The 22,239-nt window shown below is 31.4% G+C and overlaps 1 protein-coding gene across 8 annotated transcripts in view; it reads right to left on the bottom strand.

Moving 5' to 3' along the window:
• LOC108917142 (actin-binding LIM protein 3) overlaps positions 1-22,239 on the bottom strand; it is a 111,426-nt gene that overhangs the window by 56,042 nt on the left and 33,145 nt on the right. For 6 of the 8 annotated variants that reach the window (XM_018723609.1, XM_018723608.2, XM_023454251.1 and 3 more), the window contains exon 2: positions 8,663-8,938. The exons of 1 other annotated variant lie outside the window; for it this stretch is intronic. In XM_018723609.1, coding sequence (XP_018579125.1) covers positions 8,663-8,840 — 178 coding nt within the window. In that variant the 5' untranslated portion in view covers positions 8,841-8,938. Of the gene's footprint in view, positions 1-8,662; positions 9,132-22,239 lie in introns of those variants that run through there. One more of the 8 variants, XM_018723604.2, reaches the window with a different exon arrangement.

Genomic DNA, 22,239 nt, shown 5'->3' on the forward strand with positions numbered 1-22,239 from the left:
TTAAGTTGAGAGCAGAAATAAATCAACTTTACAGCAAATGTTGATAAATATTTGAAAATATACGTGAAAAGTAATAAAATATTAATTAGAACAGATACATTGAGAAGTTTGTGAATTGTCATAATAATTCAAACATACAATACGGTATTTATAGAAAGGTAATGAATAAATATAACCATAATTGTCGTGTTGTTAAGCAAAAGTATGAATTTGTGGCACCCTATAATCCTCCCACAGAATTAAAGGTATACAAAATAAATCTTTAACATTTCCGTTACCCGAACAATATCAAAAACTGTGCTGCCCACCTTGCCACATAGGAAGTTTATTTCTAAGGAAGGAAATAATCCGCTGTTAAAAAAATAATCTACCACAAACTAATCTAAAAATAGTACCAATAAATTACAATGTACAGTGATAAGTAAATAGAACTAGAAACATTAAGGGTATAGGTTTATAAGAATAATTAGTAAAACTAGAACTTCTACTTTGTAAGTAAATTTTTTTCAAGTTTATATTTATGTTTGTGAACATATTTCAAGGTTCTATTTAAGTAAAAACTACAGCAAATTTGAACACTAAATTGCATTTGGTATGTAATTAAATCTATAAATTATAAATAAAGGAAGATGCAAACATTTATACAGAGAAATTTATACAAAGAACAAATTATTTTAAGCAAAAATTTCATATCAACGTAATTCGCTGTTTTCGAGAAACAAGGTGTTGAAATTAGAAAAAATATCACATTTTCTCAAGTATCTCTGATGATGTTTGATATAAACTGATGGAACTTGGGTCACTAGCTTATCTAAGTAGAAATAGAAACCCGCAAAGTTGACATACAAATATGTCAACGAGGGGCCTCAGAACTTCGACAAAAATGAGTATTCTGCAAGTTCAATTTGTGCTTTTCATTGCAAATGGAATTTCTAAGAAAAAACATCTCTGATGATCGAAGAACGAGCCGTTTTAGAGTTATGATTTTTTTTGTTTTAAAGTGAGCTTACAACACAGTTAAGTAAATAAAAAAAACTTTAAAACTATTCGTTCTACAAAACAGTATACGGGAATGCTTTGTTAGAAATACAATTTTGGATACAACGTAATATGTCAAAATTTAAAAAAAAACACTGGCGTAGAAATTCTGATATTTTTTAGGAATTAAAAAATTAATTTCCGAAATTCTAAAGTTCCTAGTAATACTGACCTCTCGTATCTCCGTTATTGGTTGACATATTTGTAAGTCAACTTAGCGCGTTGCTACTTCTACTTACAATTAGATAAATCATTGGCCAAAGTTTTATTAATCTACCTTAAATATCTTCAGGAATATTTCAGGAAATGTGATAATTTTTTATAAATTCAATACCCTGCATCTCTAAACGAAGCGAATTACGAACCATTATTATATAAAACCTTCTCTTAAAATATTTTGTTCTATTACCCTTTTGAAGCATCGCCCTTATTTCAAGAAGACCCTGTACAATGGTAAAATTGTACATCGTGCATAAGTATGGTCATATTTTTTATTGCTTATTTTAAATGCATTTAAATTCGCGTTTAACCATAAAATGAAAACGAAACAATATTTTTCCTTACGAATATAACACAAACTGTTAACAAACGCCGTACTCTTTATTTTTCAAGGGATTAATATACACTGATAAAAATTGTAGAAATTCACATAAGCTTTTTACATATTTGTAATTGTTTTTATTCACAACAAATGTTAATAAATTAAACAAAAATGATACATTCTGTAAATCTACGCATGTATATTTGTATATTTTCTTTTTAAAATATATTGTTGCCATTTACATTGTACTTTTACATTTTAAAATGTATTATTCCTAATCCTTCCTAATCATATGTGTTTTTATTATATTTTATGCAGATATACGAATAAAAGTGTGAATTTACCTGACCAGATTTGGCTCAACCAATCAGATTAATGACATGGTCACCCGATGTAGCATTATCGCGTGTGAGTAGAGAACTGTTCAGTAGGCATGTTTAGATTCATTTTCATAAAAATATACTTTTTTAATTGCACAAAAATGTCCAAAAAATAATCAAAACCTTGTCAAATTATGAACCCAATTTTAATAGTTATACATATTTTAATTCTAACATTAGATTTTACGATTAGATCGAAGAAGCTTAAAAAATTGGGAACTTTTTTTTTCTAATAGCGGTTTTACACAGTCAAAAAATTAATCAATTCCTTTGACTTTGTATAAACGTTATAAGCAACAAAAATTCATTACATTACGAACTTTGTTATGCCACTTTATCCCGAAACGACATTTAATAGTGACAATTTTTATGGAGTTGAAAACCTGCCGCAACGACAAACATATAAATTATTTGTAGATCATAAATCCAGCACATCAAAACCGAACACATGTGTGCTACCAATGTTTACCAAAATGGCAGCCGCGATCTTGTAAATGGCGGTTAATAATTTCTGCGGGAGACTAAACAAAAACAAGGGAAAATATAGGAACGTCGTGACCCCAAAGACGAACCGGCTACTTATTATTCCGAATAATTCGAATTATAGAATCGCGCGGTGTGCATTCTTTAAAACGGGGTCAAACACAAACGCACATATCGATGACAGGTTGACGGGTTAAGTCGTTTTCAAGTAAATGCAGACTGAAAAATAAATTACTTTACAGAATAGCATAATGTTGAAATCAAATTCAACAAATAAAGGTCATAAATCATTCTCAATAAGAAAATACCCCATTTCTGACTTACAGTGATGAAAATTTAATTTTTTTTTTGGTTTGCGTCAAATTTTACTTGAACGTATAAGTTAAAAGCAAGTAGGGCTCTCATAATTTTCAAAAAATCCGCACGCCATTGGTTTCTTCAATTTTTTAATGTAATCCGCTTTCAATAAAAACATATCTTGGTATTTCTCATTATATGTATATTTAGACGAGGAAAAAAGCCTTGTTAAAATTACTGTATTATTGTGGTTCTATATTTTACGCAAAAAAAAAACTGTAACAATAGTAATCATTTACAACAGCATATTGTGTAACAAGTGCAGAAAAAAGTGTTACTTCAAAGTGAGTCAGAAAATAGCATTTCTGCACAAGTTGCGCAATACACTTTTTCTGCGGTCAAACTCTTTCGCGACTACAAAAATGCATACTTACTTAATTACGATATAAAGTAATTTTTTGTTGACAACAGTTTTTGTTAATTATAAACGACGATTAAATAAATAAACAGTAGTAACAGGCTAAATCTGCGGTCAAGGCGTGTGCCGCTCTATACTCACAATACACAATGCTACTGACTGTCATAAAAACACGTGCCATACACTCGACAAAGCAAAGCGTCCAACTCACTCACACATGCACAAACAACAATGAAATGTACGACCAACGTCCCTCAGAACAAAACCTGTCCGACGGGGCAGGTATTAGGGTGCCGTTAGTCACGTAACGAATAAATTGATCGATGCGAAGTTTCAAATCAGAGACAAACATATCCATATTATTGTACAATGAAGCGGATTACTAAAATGTAAAAGATACAAAACATATCCTTTAATTGATTTTTTGCAAAAGTGGCAATTCCAATCATTCAAATCACAATGAAAGAAACATCGCAGCGGTTTGAACTCTTGAGGGTTCCTTTGGAATACTTTGAATTTTTTAAAAATCTTTATGGACATTTTTAAAGAAACATTGGAACAGATGTGACTTTGACATCTGCAGTAAGGGCACTTTGTTACATTTGTGGCTTCTACGCCTTTATTAGATTAGTTTAGTTAGCTCTATAGTTAAGTATTAACTGATAGGAAGTGATAGCGGATTTCTGGAAATTGATGTGTGTCTATCCATATATTTACACTGACTATTTCTAAATATTTCCAAAAAACAACACCACGACACCTGCATACAAACGAATCCATCTCAGTCAGAGGTCATTTAACTCTCAAGCATTTTTTGACAGGGTGCAATACTCATTAAATTATTTTATATTGACATAATGTAAAGGCAACTGGAAAGTGCGATGTTTAGTTAAAAATCACAATGTTTTTTCACCTTATGCGCATCTTTATTAATTTTAATCTTAATTATTTTTGCGGCATATGACACAATATACTGAAACAAATGGACAAAATGTGGTAATCTTTTGTTTCGCACGAGAGACCACAATAGCCGACGCACAATGGTTCTGTTTGCGTCGAATTTCAATTCAGATGTGTGCACATACACGAAAAATTAATTTGGTATGTGGTGCAACAGTGAGATAAGTTTCATTACAGTAATTTATGACACGACAAACAGAAGTGCTGCGTTCGTTTGGTCCCGGGAAGTTTTGCAATAATTGTATGTGGGTTCCCTGGAAATAAGCCATTTGTAAACAAAATGTACAAATATCAATATTCATTACTTTCCATTAATATAAATATTCATCAGTTTTATTAATAATTCTATCATAAATTGCTTGATATGAAGACATTTTCTTAGATAAAATATTATTATAAATAATTTGTTTCTGTCATTACTGTCATCCGAATTAAATTATTTTAAAAAATACACACGTCGAAACAAAAAAAAATATAGGTATATATATTTATAATTAAATCAAGTTTATATTATAAAACGCCAATCTCTGTCTGACGAGATGTGTGCTTAATTTAAGAACATGTCAGGAACTAGTTCGAAACTGTCAAATATACAGGGCGTCGCGATTTGCATAGGCAGAGACTCTAGCATAGTAGGCCTAGCAAATAAAATTTTTACTCGAAAAAATTCCTATCCGCGAGATTATTGCAAAATTGTCTAAGGGAACATGATACAAGACATCTCTCATTTCGTGAGTCAAAAATTTTGATTACCAAACTTTTCTATTTAAACAAATAAGTGAGGAAAACAGTTTTTTCACTTTGCAGAGAAAATTATCAATTTTAGCGAAAAGTGACTCGCAGACAGCTTGTAGGGAATAAAATTATCTACCAAATGAGACTTGTTAAATTAAAATCGGTTAAAAAACAAAAAAGTTACTGCAAAAAAATAAGAAAAGTGGCCATTTTTAATTTGTTTATAACTATCGCATTTATTGTTAAAATTTTATAAAAACCTATGACAAGTTGAGGGTTTTGTCATACTTCAAAAGTGTGCCAAAAGTGGGCGCTGTAGGTACAGTAGTTTTCGCACAATTCTATTTGTTTATAACGGAAGGTCCAAAAGTTATGAACTTTAAGCCTCTGTACAGGCGTTAATTTTCAACCAAACATGATTTTGAAAGCGTCATTGTAATCTCAAAGACGTAATTAAGCGACCTATTAAAAAATATCACCGTTTTTTTGACATTAACATTCTCAAATTGTTTATAAAAAATTTGAATAAAATTGTTGCCATTTATGCTACCTCACCGAAAATAGATTCAATGGATAGCTGGCAAAAAAATACACATATGTTAATTAATTTCGTTCGATTTTTGCAACTAATTGTTTAATTACTAAACGTTAATTTTAGTAAAGTTGATATCGTAGATGTAGGTTCTAATTGATCCAAAGAAACGTATCGAAAAAGAAAAATTCCAAAAAGTTCAAATTAAGTTGCCCTTTTTATAACTAACAAAGTAGGACGTAAAAATTGCGTTTTAAACAAATTGTCCCAGGGTCAGCGAAAAGCTGCTCGAGAATTCGCTCTTTTTAAATTAAATATATCTTATCTTTACGCTAATTAAAAAAAAAAGAGAAATCACCTACGCCTCTTTGTTCCCAAGAAAACTTTTTTTTGTATCATGTTAATCGTTAATTAACTATTGGGGTTTTAGAGACAATTAAAGAAAGGGTTGCACTTTTATTTTCATTATTTTACTTTGATGGTTCATTCGTATAATAAAGTCGCCAGCAGCAGTAAAAGTTAACGTTAATGAACAGTCTGCACGCGGAAGGAGCGCCCGGCCTGCGCATGCTCGTGAACGTCGCTCTTGTCGCGCACGAAATTGTTTACTTGAACGTTTCAGATTCGGTTCTTTCATTTATTTAAGACCAGAACCAAAACAAAAACGATATTAATTTTGTTTCCTTCATTTACAATATATTTATAATGGAAAATTGGTAATTTGCAATAAAAAAAACGCTAGAAACGTTTTTTTATGCGAGAAAGGTCAAAATTTTAATGTAATGTCTAACAAGTGCAAAATGCCACACCAAAAAGGACATTACTCGGTCCTGGATGATCCTGTTCCATAATAGTCATTTTGTATTACGAAGAACAAAGAATAAAATACATTCTGTAAAATTAAATTTGTCTACCTTTAGGTGTTTTGAACGTATTTTTTCAAAACATAATTTCCATAAATTTTAATTTGAACACCATGTATTTCAGAAACTAACAATTTCCCCCACTCATGCTTATGGGAACGTTCTTTTTTTGTTTTATGACATTCTCTCATCAGGTACAGTTTTGGCCTATGCAATTCGGGATACCCTATACAGGGGGAAACAATTTCGACCCTTTTAAGGTTTCTTTAAAAAAAAAATTGAAAAAAGTAGTTTCGATGTCAGAAAAGTTGAAAGGTGAAAAAACACTACTAATATTTTGATTCGTTTGAGAAAACACTGTTTTCTCAAATTTTCTATAATGTCTTAAGTTATTGCTTTTTGAAAATATTTCATTTATGTAGAAAGATATTTTATACGGTTTTTCAGCTGTTACAAAAACATGTTTTTTAATGTAGCATTTTATATTTTTCGATTTTTTGGAACCTTCGTAAAATTGTTTTTCAAATAATGTTTCAAGCAGGACATCATTTATTTATTTTACTTTTTTTAGGATATAAACACAACAAATTATTTTGTATTTCGTAATTCAACTGTATCTTGAAGAAACAAAAATCTAAAAATATATAAACAAGGTGTTTTGGAAAAAGATTACAGATTCAGAAATCGATAGAACATCAAAAAATAGTAGGACTTTTACTATGGATCACGGGATTATCGTTTTTTAATTTTGAGATATAGGGCGTCAAAGATATTTTTTTAAATCAAATTTTAGGCATATCCCTTCAAAAATAAAAGCGTTTAATTTTTTTAAGGGTTTTTAAGGGAGCTAAATATACTAGTGTAGTTAGTTTAGTAACATAACTTATTTGAGGTTAAGTTTTTTACTGTGTATATTATAAATTTTACATAAAAATCGATATCATTGTCGAAACTTTTGAAAACGCACAAACAAAAAACAAAAATTCGAAGCATGTTGACTGACTTCGAAGTTTTCCGTTATTTTAACAAGAGTATCTATTTAGTAAATTAAAACTTTACATTGCAATACACGACATTAAAAAAAAAAACACAGAAATGAGACACCATAAAAAAACATAACCTCAAAAAAGTTGTCTTAAAACGTCACTGAGAAAGGTCGTAGCTAGCGACCTCTCACAGATGGCCGAAAACTAATACCACTGACATATTTAACACCCTCGAAAACTTATCTGTACCAAATTTCAATACATACCTTCTTTTTTGGAAGAGATAGGACTGAAATTTGATTATAAAGAATGTTTTGAACGCTCTGTATCTCAAAAACAAATGACGATAGGCCCATGATCGAGAAGAAAACATTGTCTTATATTTTGATTATCAAAAAACCCTATAGGGTGTTCGATTAAAAAAAATGCTATTATAATTGAAAATACTAAAATTATAGAAAAATATCGAGTGCGCCACTGGATTTTACATAGAAATAAACTGAACAAAAAATGTACAAAAGTCAAATATTTAATTTTTATCTGTAATAGTAAGTTTATTGGTGGACAAATCTGTAGGACCAGATAAAAAGCTTATATAGTCCAGTCATTATAGACATGAAACAGCCTGTTTCGGGAAAAAAATACTATTAGAAGTTTCTCTGCGGAATATTGTTCGAAAACGTGTTATAAATAAAATATCAAAAAATCAACTCGAGGCTAGTTGGTAAACTTTGTTTAACCAATGGAAAAGTGGTTTTTGACTCGTGTAAAAATACTATTATTCATAGCGAAAAAAAGTTTATACAAAAACGGTAGATATTAAATAAGTCTATAAAATAAGACAAGTCCGAAAAATTCCGATGTGTTTATGCGCAAGAGTTCAAAAATGGTCGAAAATGGCCGTTTTTTTCAATTGCCAATAATTAATGCAATTTTTATCGCACACTTGTAATTCAGGATTTTTGAGGCTTTTTACACCCTTAATAAGTGGTAAAAATTTCAGCCCGAAAGCTTCACTAGTTTGGCGTTGGCGGAATTTTTTATCTAAGAAGATGCTATTTTCAATTGATTTTTCCCAAGCTCAAAGACGTTGTAGAGTTTTGATCATTAGTTGTTTTTGTACCTAACTAGTTGTATTGACTTGTACGGACTTGTTTTTGTATAAACCTTTTTTTTCTATGAATACAATTTTTTTTTACGCGAGTCAAAAAACCACTTTTCCATAACTTTAACCATTGTTTTAACAAAGTTTCCCAACTAGTCTCGAATTGATTTTATGGTATTTTGTTTATAACTCGTTTCTGAACAATATTCCGCAAAAAAACTTCTAATAGTATTTTTTTCCCGAATATGACTATAATGACTGGCCTAATAATACACATTTTGAAACCACTCGACTTGCGAAGGAAATTCCTCTCTCCCTACTCACCCTTTTTCATTTTCTCCTGCAGTTTCTTCTCCTGCTTCAGCCTCTCTTTCTCCAGAGCAGCCAGCTTCTTCTTGTCCACCGGAGGTTTTTCCATGGTGTTGGATTTGCTCTGCTCGGTTATGATCAGCTGTTCCGAAGCGGTCTTGCTATCAACTTTATTTTTACTTTTATTCTTCATGTCTGTCACTATCGGTCACACTGTCGGCACGATCGAAACGCCCTTAAAACTGAAAACCGGGCGCAGTTCGGGTCGGTCGGTTTTTCGCAGAAGGTAAACTGTGAAAATGGGTTGATGCGTCAGTAAAAGCTATTAATTGCCACCTGATACGACCGAGCGAGCACTTTATAAGGTTGTCTTGGACTAGATTCTAATAAAGTGAATTGCAAACTCAATTACACTTAATCACTTCAGAGGTTTCGCGTCGCCGTCAAGGTTGATGTAATACGTTTATAATAAAACTCACAAATGGCGAGAATGTCGCGAGATAGATGCACTTTGCTCTAAAAATCGTCAAAATTCTAGCAATAAGCAGTGCCAAATAGATAAAAAGACGTTCGCAAAGCGAGGACAAGAGATAATACTGATAATGGGAGATAACAGTTATTTTAAATAAACGCTTTACTTTTCACATTTGTACCTATACTCCAGTCGAATTAGTTTGAACGTGAAAAAATTATTAGTAGACGTTTTATTGTACTTTATGCTGGGGAATGACAATATCAAAAAACTAACTCGAAAGTAGTTAGGCTAAGATGGCAAATTGCCATTAATTGGAATAAGTGGAAAAATAACGTGTTTTTTCACTTTTTTTTTGCCACCCATGAAAATCTAGACGACCTATCGGATAATTAGTTTATGTTGTATGCAAGTAAATTACCTACAACTTAAGGTACCTAGATCCATTTTTCACTAATTTGTTAACTGTAAAATAAAGGTCGAACCTCGGGTCGAACGCGGAAATATCAGTTTTGTCCATTATTATTTCAAAAAGCGATGGATGTTGATGAAATTTATGGAAAAGACGGTCAATCCAAAGACCAACATGTATGCCAAAGGCCGATTCGATTGACCGTGAAACTGTGGTTCCAGATATCTTTAATTAAATTCGTTAGTTTCTTTTGCAATTAATTGTTTAATTGCAAAACGTTAATTTTAGAAGATAATCTTGTAGATATAGGTTCTAATTGATCCAAAGAAACGTATCGAAAAAGAGAAATTTCAAAAAGTTGAAATTAAGTTGCCTTGTACAACTAACAAAATAGGAAACAGCGTTATAAACAAATTGTCCCGGGTCAGGCAAAAGCCGCTCCGGAATTCGCTCTTTTTACATTAAATAGAGCTCATTTTTATAGTAATTTAAATAGAGATAGCTTTTTTTATAACGTTAATAAACTATTGGATGTATCGGACCAGGATTTTAGAGACTACACGCAAAAAAAAATCTTGCTTCAAATGTACAGGGTGGGCAAATAAGCGAGATAAGCGGCTGTATCTCAGAAACTAGTGATCGTAGAGAGCTACGGTAAAAAAAGTAATAGGTAAAGTGGACAAGGGAAAATGCTGGAAATTATTTTCAAGTTTCCAAGATGGCCGCCAGTGGTCGTTTCCACTATATTGAATTACATAAAGTTACGTTTCTCACGATTTTCCCCAATGAATGTAACAAAAAAGTATTTGCGTTTTAATGTTAACTTAAAGTCGAACATTTTTTGTAAAAACAATTTTTCTCTATCTTTCGAAATAAAGTGGTGGGGGGTATTTGAATGTTGTTTGAAATAAATGCCTGTAACTTCGAAACGGCTTAATGGATTTGGATAAATTTGGTATCATTGAAAAGAGCATTTCTTGGGCTTTTAGGTTTCTCGTAATCATGACAGTTGCGACCTACACGGCCGCCGATAGAGGGCGTTATTCGATATTATAACCAAAATATTGGATTTTCTCAAAAAATTTAAATGCGATGATATGACTTTTTTTAGACTAGAAAATAGACAAATGACCAACCAATAAGCCTGCGCAAACCGCATCTTAATATCTTTTTCCTAACTCAAATTATTAAAAAAAAAACTAAACCAGGAAAATTCATATATCCCCATTTAAAAATGCATCGGTTGCTTTCGATAAGAAGGCAAGTAGTAGGCCATGGAAATAAAAGACAAACTCCTCTCTAAAATATTCACAAGAAATGTCAGTTTATTTAGTGCTGTGATTTTAAGTCGCACGTTTTCGTATTTATAAGCGATTTTCCTTTTAAATAAAGTTGTGGTCCTGAAAAGGACCGATTTTGAAAAAAGATTAATGCCTTCTGTGTTCAAATTGCCTTCCGTCATATTCCACACATTGTTCCAGTCTTTCTTGAGTCGACAGAACCGCAGCCTCGATTTCTACCGCTGATAGTTGACGAATTGAGTTTCGAATTCTGTTTTCCATATCCATTCGTGTTGTTGGTGGAGTTTGAAAAACAATGTCTTTTAAGCGTCCCCACAAGTAAAAATCAAGACATGTCAAGTCCGGAGATCTTGCCGGCCAAGGAAATAGGCTTCCCCTTCCTATCCAGCGTTCTCGAAAGGTCCCGTTAATATGGTTTCGGACATTAATTGAATAATGTGCCGGACAACCATCTAATTGCAGAAACATAGTTCTCCTAGTTTCGAGTGGCACATCTTCCAACAAAATTGGCAAGTCGTTGATCAAAAACTCTAAGAAGCGGTTACCAGTTAAAGCTTGATCAAAAAAATAAGGTCCAATAATTCTGTCCCCAATGATACCGCACCACACATTTAGGCTCCAGCGTCCCTGGTGCTGCACTTCTCTTAACCAATGCGGATTTTCAGCGGACCAATAATGCATATTATGACGGTTTACTCTACCATCACTACTAAAGGTAGCCTCGTCGGTCCAGAGAATTTCCGTTAAGAAATTTCTGTTTTCCTCAAGCATGCCTAGCATCCATTGACAATAATTTAATCTATTATCGAAATCTTGTTCATTTAGCGCCTGGTGCAAAACTATGTGGTAAGGATGTAATCTAAAAGTAAAAAACAACATATGCGTAAAAATAATATAATCAGAATAACACTGAATTGTGTATTTGAGAGTATGTGCTAAGATACTTGGAATAAGATAAAATTATTTACCTATAATCTTTCAAAATATTTCTAACAGTTGTTCGTGCTATTCCCAAGTCTAGAGACAATGTTCTAGTTCCTACATGTCTATCAAATTCTATGTAAGCCAAGACATTGATAATGTTTTCTTCGGTCCTTCCATTGCGACGCCTGCGACGTTTAGGACGACGAAAACTTCCAGTATCGCGTAATCGCTGTACCAAGCGCGGAAACATTCTTCTCCCGTAATGACGGCGATCTGGATACCGTGCCGCGTACTGTCTTGCAGCTATAGCTGCATTTTGAAAACACTCGAAATAAATCGCAATCATGTCAACGGCTTCATTATTTGTGAGAGGCATTTTGATTAAAAAGTACTCAAATTATACGCAATCAACAATATTAGGCTGCGTGTGACAAAAGTTTGACGTTACTTGGCAATATTTTTGTTAGGCGATTGTCGTGTCCATGGCCTACTACTTGCCTTCTTATCGAAAGCAACCGATGCATTTTTAAATGGGGATATATGAATTTTCCTGGTTTAGTATTTTTTTAAATAATTTGAGTTAGGAAAAAGATATTAAGATGCGGTTTGCGCAGGCTTATTGGTTGGTCATTTGTCTATTTTCTAGTCTAAAAAAAGTCATATCATCGCATTTAAATTTTTTGAGAAAATCCAATATTTTGGTTATAATATCGAATAACGCCCTCTATCGGCGGCCGTGTAGGTCGCAACTGTCATGATTACGAGAAACCTAAAAGCCCAAGAAATGCTCTTTTCAATGATACCAAATTTATCCAAATCCATTAAGCCGTTTCGAAGTTACAGGCATTTATTTAAAACAACATTCAAATACCCCCCACCACTTTATTTCGAAAGATAGAGAAAAATTGTTTTTACAAAAAATATTCGACTTTAAGTTAACATTAAAACGCAAATACTTTTTTGTTACATTCATTGGGGAAAATCGCGAGAAACGTAACTTTATGTAATTCAAGATGGTGGAAACGCCCACTGGCGGCCATCTTGGAAACTTGAAAATAATTTCCAGCATTTTCCCTTGCCCACTTTACCTATAAAATTTTTTACCGTAGCTCTCTACGATCATTAGTTTCTGAGATACAGCCGCTTAGCTCGCTTATTTGCCCACCCTGTACATTTGATTTTAAGGTATCACACGTTTATATATACGCAAGAAAATATTTTCTTATTATTTATTTATTTAATTACTTTAAATTTCTACCCAGAAATATAATTTTTTACTTTAAAATAGGCAACAATTAAAATAAATATTTGATACTTATAGGGACGCGAACGATACTTCGATACTTAGGGGGTATCGATACTTCTGTTTCGATACTTTACTAATATCGATACTGAGAAAGTATCGTATCGTATTAAGGAGGTATATCGGGATCCGAGGGAAGTGAGGAGCGCATGGGGGGGGGTCCTATGCTTTTCTTATGGGACTAAAGCCCGCCGCCAATTTGAAAAAATTAAATTCTATTCAAATTATTTGCGATAAACCTTATCTATATAGCAAAGAAATCTACTTATATGCACATAGCATACATATTGACTAATTAACAACATAAAAATATCATATTTAAGTAGTTTTAAATTATATTTAAAGAACGCATAAAGACTATGTAGATGTGGCAACAGCGCTAATAATCGAGTGCAGTTGTACACACTGCGAACCTACAGACCTCGGACATCGTAGATATTGCGCGTTAAATTCGGGTAAAGATGCGTACGCGTTCAAAAATGTATTCTGTGTAAACTATGGAAAATATAATTATTATATATAGCAAATATATCGTATTATCCTCGCGAAGATTTACATCCTTTATTTAAAATCCGTAAATCATGTGAACTGGTAAAACAACGAGAAAATAATTATGTTAATTTAGTTCTAAAGAAATGAAATGACACTCACGCCCATCTCTCGTCCAAGTCAAAGAAAATGTTGGATGCAATTTTAAAGGTTCTGTGATAGAAATTGCATTAATACTCACTGTTCGTGTTTTTCATCTCCATTTTAGTAATGTTACAAAAGTTTTGCAACTATAACAAATTTTTTAGGTATAAAATTTGCTGAAAAATATTTATGTTCCTTTGTTATTCTGTACAAATGCTTTTATCTTAAGTATTACTAATTATATTAATCAAGTAAAGAAAACTTTATGTAACCCTAAATATTGCTGGGTACGGATTACGATGTTTTTATAAACCATTAAATATATTAAAAGGATTTATCAACTGTATTTTTTATTCCAATAAATATATCACAGCTTCCTAGTCTTTTTTAATTAATCTACTTTTTAAAAACACTACAAAAAATCATCTGTTGTGGATAATTTACTGTTGATAACAATGTACATGAGATTTAGGGAAAATGTGTAAGTTTGAAATCAATTTCGTTTTTATCAAGTCTTTCAAATGTATTCCCTCCTTGCTGTCAGCTGACTGCAACGTTGCCACATTAATCCTCAAGTCGGACAGAATGCAATTATTGTTACTTTTCTCATGATCATAAAAAAATGGCATACTTTGTAGGTCTTAATCGATCAACAAAAATGCTTGATTTATAGAAATATCTGATATTTCAGAGCATATATTAAGCCTTGAATGTGCCCGTCAGAAACGAAACAAAAATTTTTTAGATTTAAAATAAAAAATCCCAAAAAAAAATCTCAACTGCTTAACACTAACTTCAGCTACAAGCAAACGATACGGACAGAAGAAAAAAAGAGATTCTAATCCGAATCTAATTTTTTACGCGTTAATTCGAAAATTGTCCTAAATTATCCTGGCACAAATTCCGAAAGACATGAGGCGGCCCTCCCACATCGGCACCTACATTCTGTCGATGCTTTCGCGAAAAAGGAAACCGGTAATCTAATTCCGAAGCGAAGATGCAGAACACAACACTCGACGAAAATTCTAATTATACGAACCGGGACGCATAAAATTAGAAAACGGATTTGATGTTTACCAAACAGGCAAATCGTTTATCGAATTGTTACGCGGCCGATTCCTGTCCGCCTCGCTTTTACCATCCCAGAGGGCGAAAATCGTGTACGGGGTGTCCCATTCAAAACATATTCTTCCAACTTTATCAATAATACAAAGAAGTGACTCAAATAAAAATTGCACCATTTCTTCAGGATGTTACATACTTAACTTCATTTTTTAATTTCTCGATGAATTCAAGGCAGGCCTACTTTGATAAACAAATAATGGATCTAAAAAGTACCGTTTCAGGTTTAAAAAAATTACGTAACATCCCAACATAGGCAACGCTAACAAATGTTACAATTACAGGATGTCGAAAAATTACAAAATAAACAAAAAGACGCAAAAAAATTGAAACTAAATGGTGCTAGTATTTAATATTTAGGCCAGCAAAAAATATTAATGGGATTTTTTTTAATTGAAACCTTTTGTTACTCGCCACTGAATCAGAATAAGTCGAAATGCTTAGTCGAGTTAACAATAAACAAAAAGACGCAAAAAATGGTGCTAGTATTTAATATTTAGGCCAGCAAAAAATATTAATGGGATTTTTTTTTAATTCAAACCTTTTGTTGCTCGCCACTGAATCAGAATAAGTCGAAATGCTTAGTTGAGTTAATAATAATCAAAAAGACGCAAAAAATGGAACTAAATAGTGCTAGTATATTGCATTCAGGCTAGCAAAAAATGGGTACAGTTTCAACAAAATTCTCAGGGTCTTGATTCTTTATTAGTACAGTCTTTTCGATCTCCATTGAAGAACCAAGAGGTTGGCCGTATGTACCAGGTTCAGTCGCTGACACAGCAACTCGGCATTGAAATATTTGAAAAACTCGTTCCCATATTTATTTTGCCATATCCATATGCAGGTCTAGTCGCTCAGTTGATGAATGAGCGCGCGGGCAAACGTGGCACAAACACAGCCGGATTGGGCCACCTGGGCCATAAATTTGGTTGTCAACAAATGGCCTAGCAGTGCCGTGCAGCAATGCGGAATTTGGTGTAATTCAGGTAATTTTAATTTATTATATAAGTCCATTATATCAATCATTCTTATTACAAATGCGAAAGGGAGAAATAAGAGGGATATTTTGTTTACTAATATTATCACAACATGACATTTTGGAGGCCTTTTGAAACGGAACAAAACGAAATTTACCATCAATATAATAAAATTGTTTGAGAACATAAATAATTAAAATATGTTGTTGATCAAATGAACAAGAAATTTTCTTCACGTTATATACAAATTATTATAATTTTTTTACCTTTAGCTGAAAACTTTTTTAGGGACGCCTATGAAACTCATTAAATTTTATTGTTAAACTATACATTTTTTTCATTAATTTCAATTTGTTAAAAATTTCATCTTTCAAAAACAATTTGTCATTGTCTTACAAACATTTAACTACGCCTTTCTTTATATTAAAATGATGGTTCGAAGTACATGTAAATATTTAAATATATTAAATATTAGTGTGAGTTGGTTCCCTATAAACATCTTGTTTCTCCAGAATTGCAATTTTTTTTATTAAAAGAAACAGTTTTTAAGAAGGTTGAAAGTAAAACAAATTCTGTCAGACAAGAAAGGAAAATGACATACACAATAAAAATTACGGACTTTGTTGTTAAAGACACGCCCAAATACTGATTTTCAAAATTTTCATAAAACTAACCCTTTTGGTGCTAGGGATTATTTTCTGAACTTTTTCACAGGTTTCAAAATAAAATAAAATAGTGAATTGTTCCATAAGATCCCATACGTTACTTAGATATTTCTTTAATTCATAAGCAGCTCGTTAATGTTAAAGGATACAATATACCGAACAAAAATGTGAGTTAATTACTTTAACAAAATTAAATTTCTGAAATCTTCCCTTAACTTCTAGCCTCCCTAACTCTGTTAATTGTAATAGTACAAGAAAAAGTTAAGAGGCCATTTTTATGTAGAATTGTCTGCTTTACAACTTTCATGAAAAACTTTTTTTTCTAGCTCTTACCCTTTTTGAGTTATCTTGAAAAAGCCCTTTGTTTTATCTTTTTCCACCCTTGGCCGGGGGTTGAACAAAAAATTACTCTCACTTATTGTTATAATATACCTTAAACTAACTCATATCAAAAATTCAGCCAAGTTGGCAAAATTTCGATTTAAAGGCTTAGTTAATTGGACTATATGGTCCAAAAATGTTTCGTGGCGAAAATACGGGGTGTTAAAATTTTAGGAAAAAGAAGGAAATTTATTAATATTTTCAAAACCGCTTGAGATATTCCAGTTTAGTACGTAGTGAGTTAATAACAGCGCATGTTTTTAAATACAAACATAATTTTTATCTCTAACAGTGGCGTGCATACAAGCACTGACTTCGACATTTCTAAAGAAAAAAATTGCACGCTAATGGTTTTTTTCCCATTAGCGTACCATTTTTTTCTTTATAAGAAGCAAAGTTTATCATGTTTAGTTTTGGAGATATTTGATATTTTCGAGAATCTGCAATGTCGATTTACATGTTTGTTTCTCGTAGTAGGCCATAAATTCAACGAAAACTTAAAAACTTCGATAATATACAGGGTGCTCCATTTAATAAAATGAAATTAGGTGCAGCCCAGAAGAAATTGGAAACCTTGTACAACCAAAAACCAAAATTTTATGCGACTGTTATTTGCGATACTTTTTCTATTGGTATTACCAGGAATACCGAATTAAAAAATACACGCTGTATTCCACCCAGATGCTCCGCGGCCCTGTTTCTATACATAGAACAAACGAATACGTGTTTATCCATAGCCAGTTATAAAAATGCAGGCATTTTATTAGAAATCGGTCGCCAAGATTTAAACGTCTTTACGGGATATTGCGCTAAAACGAGCTGATTACGGCACGAGTTTTGTTTTTCGTGTAGTATTTGCTCAGATAACGGGTACGGATAGCCAAATACAAATATTTCGTCGCGGGAAAGATAAACCAAACGCCTGGTAAATGAAGGTGCGTCTCAAAATAGACGTTTCTGTAAAACTAATCCTAACCCCAACGACGTTGGGTCTATCTCCCATCGACGTACGCGGTAAATTTCACAAATGACAACATTTTGGGGAGTTCTTGTTGTCATTCGCCAGCGCTTCTCAAACAGCGATCGTCCTTGGCAAAGGAAAATTTCTATTCTATCTAGACCAAAGTATTACGATTTTGTGTAATATGCAAAACTGTCTGTTTTTCCTTTAATGGAAATATCAAAAACCAAAAACGAAATTTTAAAGGTTAATAGTAAAGAATACTGAAGAACTGTCATGTAGATGTATGCTTATAGCCAAAAAAAGATCAAGCAACAACGTTAGCTACGATTTTTAAAGACAACCAATACTGTGATTGAGGTAGAATTACACGACGCGACAACAGAAGCATTAATTGCATATCTTTTATGGAATTTAATTCTTCACTGACACAAAATTAGATAGTGCCTTTATTACGAAGTACATTATTTATTTATTTTTTTGATAATTTAACTAAACTGTAATTGTAACATTTAATTCTCAGTTTTCTTTGTTTTTTTGTGTATTTTGACACATGCGAAAAAAATCAATAAACCCTGGCGACTACAGTGTATATTTTGTATTTTCTATTTATTTGCTTTTTGTCAGTGTGAGATTTTTAGTTAGTCTAAACTATTTTTGTAAAAAAATAACTCTCGAAACATCATTTTGCCGTAAGGGTTTATTTCATTCATTCATTTTTCACAGGTGGCATAATAAATATAGAAAAAACAAAAATTATGCCACAAATAAGTAACTTCAGACAACATTTTAATTCTAAATTCACCATGACGTTATTTCCTACACTGGCCAAATCTGACTGGATGCTAAATATAATTTCAACACATGACGATAAAAACACTGTGTAATAAAACTTTTCAGTTCAATCAATCTGTATTAATAAATGTATTAATATTTATTCGCAGCATAATTTTTACTTCCAAACAATATTATCTCAATCAGGAATAACAGGAGACTGTCCTTTTATGCAAAGCCCAATTACATAAGCAAATACACAAATATTAGGTACGTACGGAGAACATACAATAGTATGAGCTTATATTTTATTAATTATAAATAAAGAGGGGCACTGTATAAATTTGCGTTACGCCTTTATCTTATCGCGTGTTAAAATTAAATATTGGTCATAAATTACTTGTCTCTCACGCAACAGGTGATAATAATTTAAAAATAGATAAGTATTATCCATCAGAAAACATTAATTGCAGAAATTTTATCATTATTAAAATTCAAAATTTGTCACAGACATCCCCTTACATATTATATTTTCATTGGTCCCCCATTTTTGATTGTCGTACAGACAATTTAAATAAAATCATATGGTTTCAACCACATATAAAGTTATACTACACACCAGAAGACATGTTAAATATCAACATCGACATATTATTACAAAAATATTTTTTTAAGTGCTAGAAAATTTAAAACATTCAAGTTTATTTTAATATTTTTTAGTTACCACGATATAAAATTAAACCATCGATTATACCTTAAGTTTATAGTTACGTTAGACAAGATTTAAATTTAAGAAAAACATCAGGTCCACTAGATATAAACTTATGCTGAAACATTTTTCAACATTCATTTAATTTAAACATCCTGTGTTTAAATAATAGAAGTAACAAAGATATTTTTACTCCAACTTCGAAAAGTTAGGTTAATTCGAAAATTAAAATACACAGGGTGGTTTCTCCAAGCCTACGTTCTTGGACTTCCACAGTTTGCTCTTGGGGTAGTTTTAAATCAAAGTATAAATTAATTAAGTGTTTAAGGCGACTAGCTTTCGACATAAGTTTAATTAAAGGCAAAAATTAATTGATTTGGTTCACAAATATGTCAAATAGTGGAACAGATATTTCAATTTTTTTTTCTGCTACTAAGAAAATATGTTTTACTTATTTTTGTAAAACATTCTTTTATTATTTGCCGTACTTGGTGAAACCCAATTTGAACTGACACTGTGTTAAATTTTTAAGTTACTGAATAACCCATTAAAGTCAGAATGCACAGAATGACTGTAAGGTCATCGTTACCACCGATATTAAGTAAAATTTATACGGATTTCTTGTAGAAAACTATATTAACAATGTAAATAAGAATTGGTGGAGATGTGTAAACGATATATTTGCAATTTATCCTCTTAAGATTCAGGACACGCAAATAAATATAGAATAATTTGATTTTTTTTAGTTTGATAATACATTAATGTTACTAATCCTTTAACGACGATTATATCCATGTACTGATAATTTTAAATTTTCTATTAGAAAGCCGAGTCATAGATATTAGATCAAATTCCACGATAAGACGCATTGCGTTTGATCAAAATTAGCCAAAACGCTATACGCGAAAAATCCTTTGATGAGCGCTTTTTGCCCAGGGGGTGGAAGCCACCCCTTCTAGGAGGTGAGAATTAAAATATTGAAAATACAGGAATCGATAAAGCAATCAATTTTAAGGAACATTTTTCGATAAGTTAATATTTTCCGAGTTATTGGTGATTGAAAATGTACATTTTTTATTAAAAAAAAGGACGATTGTCAGTAGTTTTTCACGAATAACTCGGAAAATAGACATTTTATGAAAAAATATATTACGAAGAAAATGAAGCTTATAGAAAAAGGAAAAGATTGATTTTTTTTCATTTATGTAGGTGCAATAGGTGCTGAGATACGGCTGGTTGAAGATAATTTCATGTCCGCCAGAAACTGAATTGGAAGCGTTTAACGTAAAATAACTAAAAAAATCTATTTTTCAAGAAAAATGCACTGAACATTTTTTAAAGTAGGTACTTTAAAAAATCTTTAAAATGAACTTGACTTTAAGTCATTAACATAAAAATTAACAGTTACAATCAAAATAAAACTGTCAATTCGCTTTTTCAGAAAAAAAAAATCAGTACAAAAACTGATTAATCTTTCACGAGATTTAAAATTAAAGGTAATCCTTCTACAATTTACATTTATTATGTGTTAGCAATATTATACAAGTTTAAGCGGTTTAGAATGCATATTTTTGAAAATATTACGTTTTGATTCCAAAAAAAATAACATATTTTTGAAAATAACTAAAAATAAACAAGATACAAAAAATATTCAAGAGTACAAAAGTTTAGATTTTTTTTCACAGAATATTTTGTTTTTTTTATTTGTGTAGGATAAAAATTAACAGAGATGTCGCTGCTAGAAGTTTGCAGTTGAAGGCAAAGGTGATGTTTTCAAACCCTTTAACCTCAAAAATCTCAAAATAACACGTTAAAACATATACAGTACTTTTAGCTGTCGAAATTTTCCGTAAAATCGTTTTTGGATCGTCTTAATAGCTTAAAAATTAAGGAAGTTATCGTTAAAAAACCAACGGTACCTTACCGCTTCAATTTTCGGAGCATATCAATACTTTGATTATCCACAACTTTGGAGCATTCTATATACATATAATACCTTCACTTTTTCCCTTTTTTAATCTTTTAATAATTCTACTTATCAACTTTAAATGCATAAAATTGTTTTTATTTGTATAATGAAGGGCATTTTAAATTATTTAAAAGCCATTTTTATTATATTTTGTCATTAATTGTAGTTTTTAAGAGTTATAGCAATGCGATAAATTATAAATTGTATTATAAACAGCTAAAAGAATTTAATTTATCCTGTTTGTACTATAAAATCATTTCAAACTGTTAAAAACCATTTTTTTTAAATATTTTGTTATTAGGGGTAGTTTTTTAAGGGTTGAAATATTGTAATAAATTATTTATAATACCATGAATTATTAAAAAGGTTTCTATCTATAATGTATGCGCTATAAAAATATTTTAAGATCAAATAAACTATTAATTTTATATTTTTATCATTAGTGGTTTTAAGGGTTGAAACTTTATAAAAATTACGTAAATTATAACCCACAATATAAAACAATATTATTCGTATATTAAGATATGATTTTAGTCTATATATCACCTATTTTTATATTTATTCATTTTTTTATCATGAATGGGTGGTTTTCATCCCCTAAAAATAAGAAGCACATATCAAGCATTATATAACTTTTCATCTACAGTGTGAAATAAGGTTAATTCCAAATTTTCATAAAAATCGGATCTATCCAAAAGTATTCGGAGGTTTTACCCTATTTTTCTCTTCGTTCCTATTAATCATTTCAAAAAATGTCAAGAAAAAAACTGTTGGAATCAAATTATCTGTCCACTGATACTGTTCAAATCATTAGAATATGGAGTATAAAAAAATGCAGGGTGAAACAAAGGATGTCGATTAATTTCATTGATATTCACTTCAAAACATGGCTATTTGTGCGCCAAATTTGAAAAAAATAACTTCAAAAATTTGAACTTTTTTTTTTATTTCAACTTCAAGGGCGTGTAACTCATTAGGGCGCATTTAGG

Source organism: Anoplophora glabripennis, unplaced genomic scaffold (assembly GCF_000390285.2).
Source record: "Anoplophora glabripennis isolate ALB-LARVAE unplaced genomic scaffold, Agla_2.0 scaffold85, whole genome shotgun sequence".
Classification (NCBI taxonomy): domain Eukaryota; kingdom Metazoa; phylum Arthropoda; class Insecta; order Coleoptera; family Cerambycidae; genus Anoplophora; species Anoplophora glabripennis.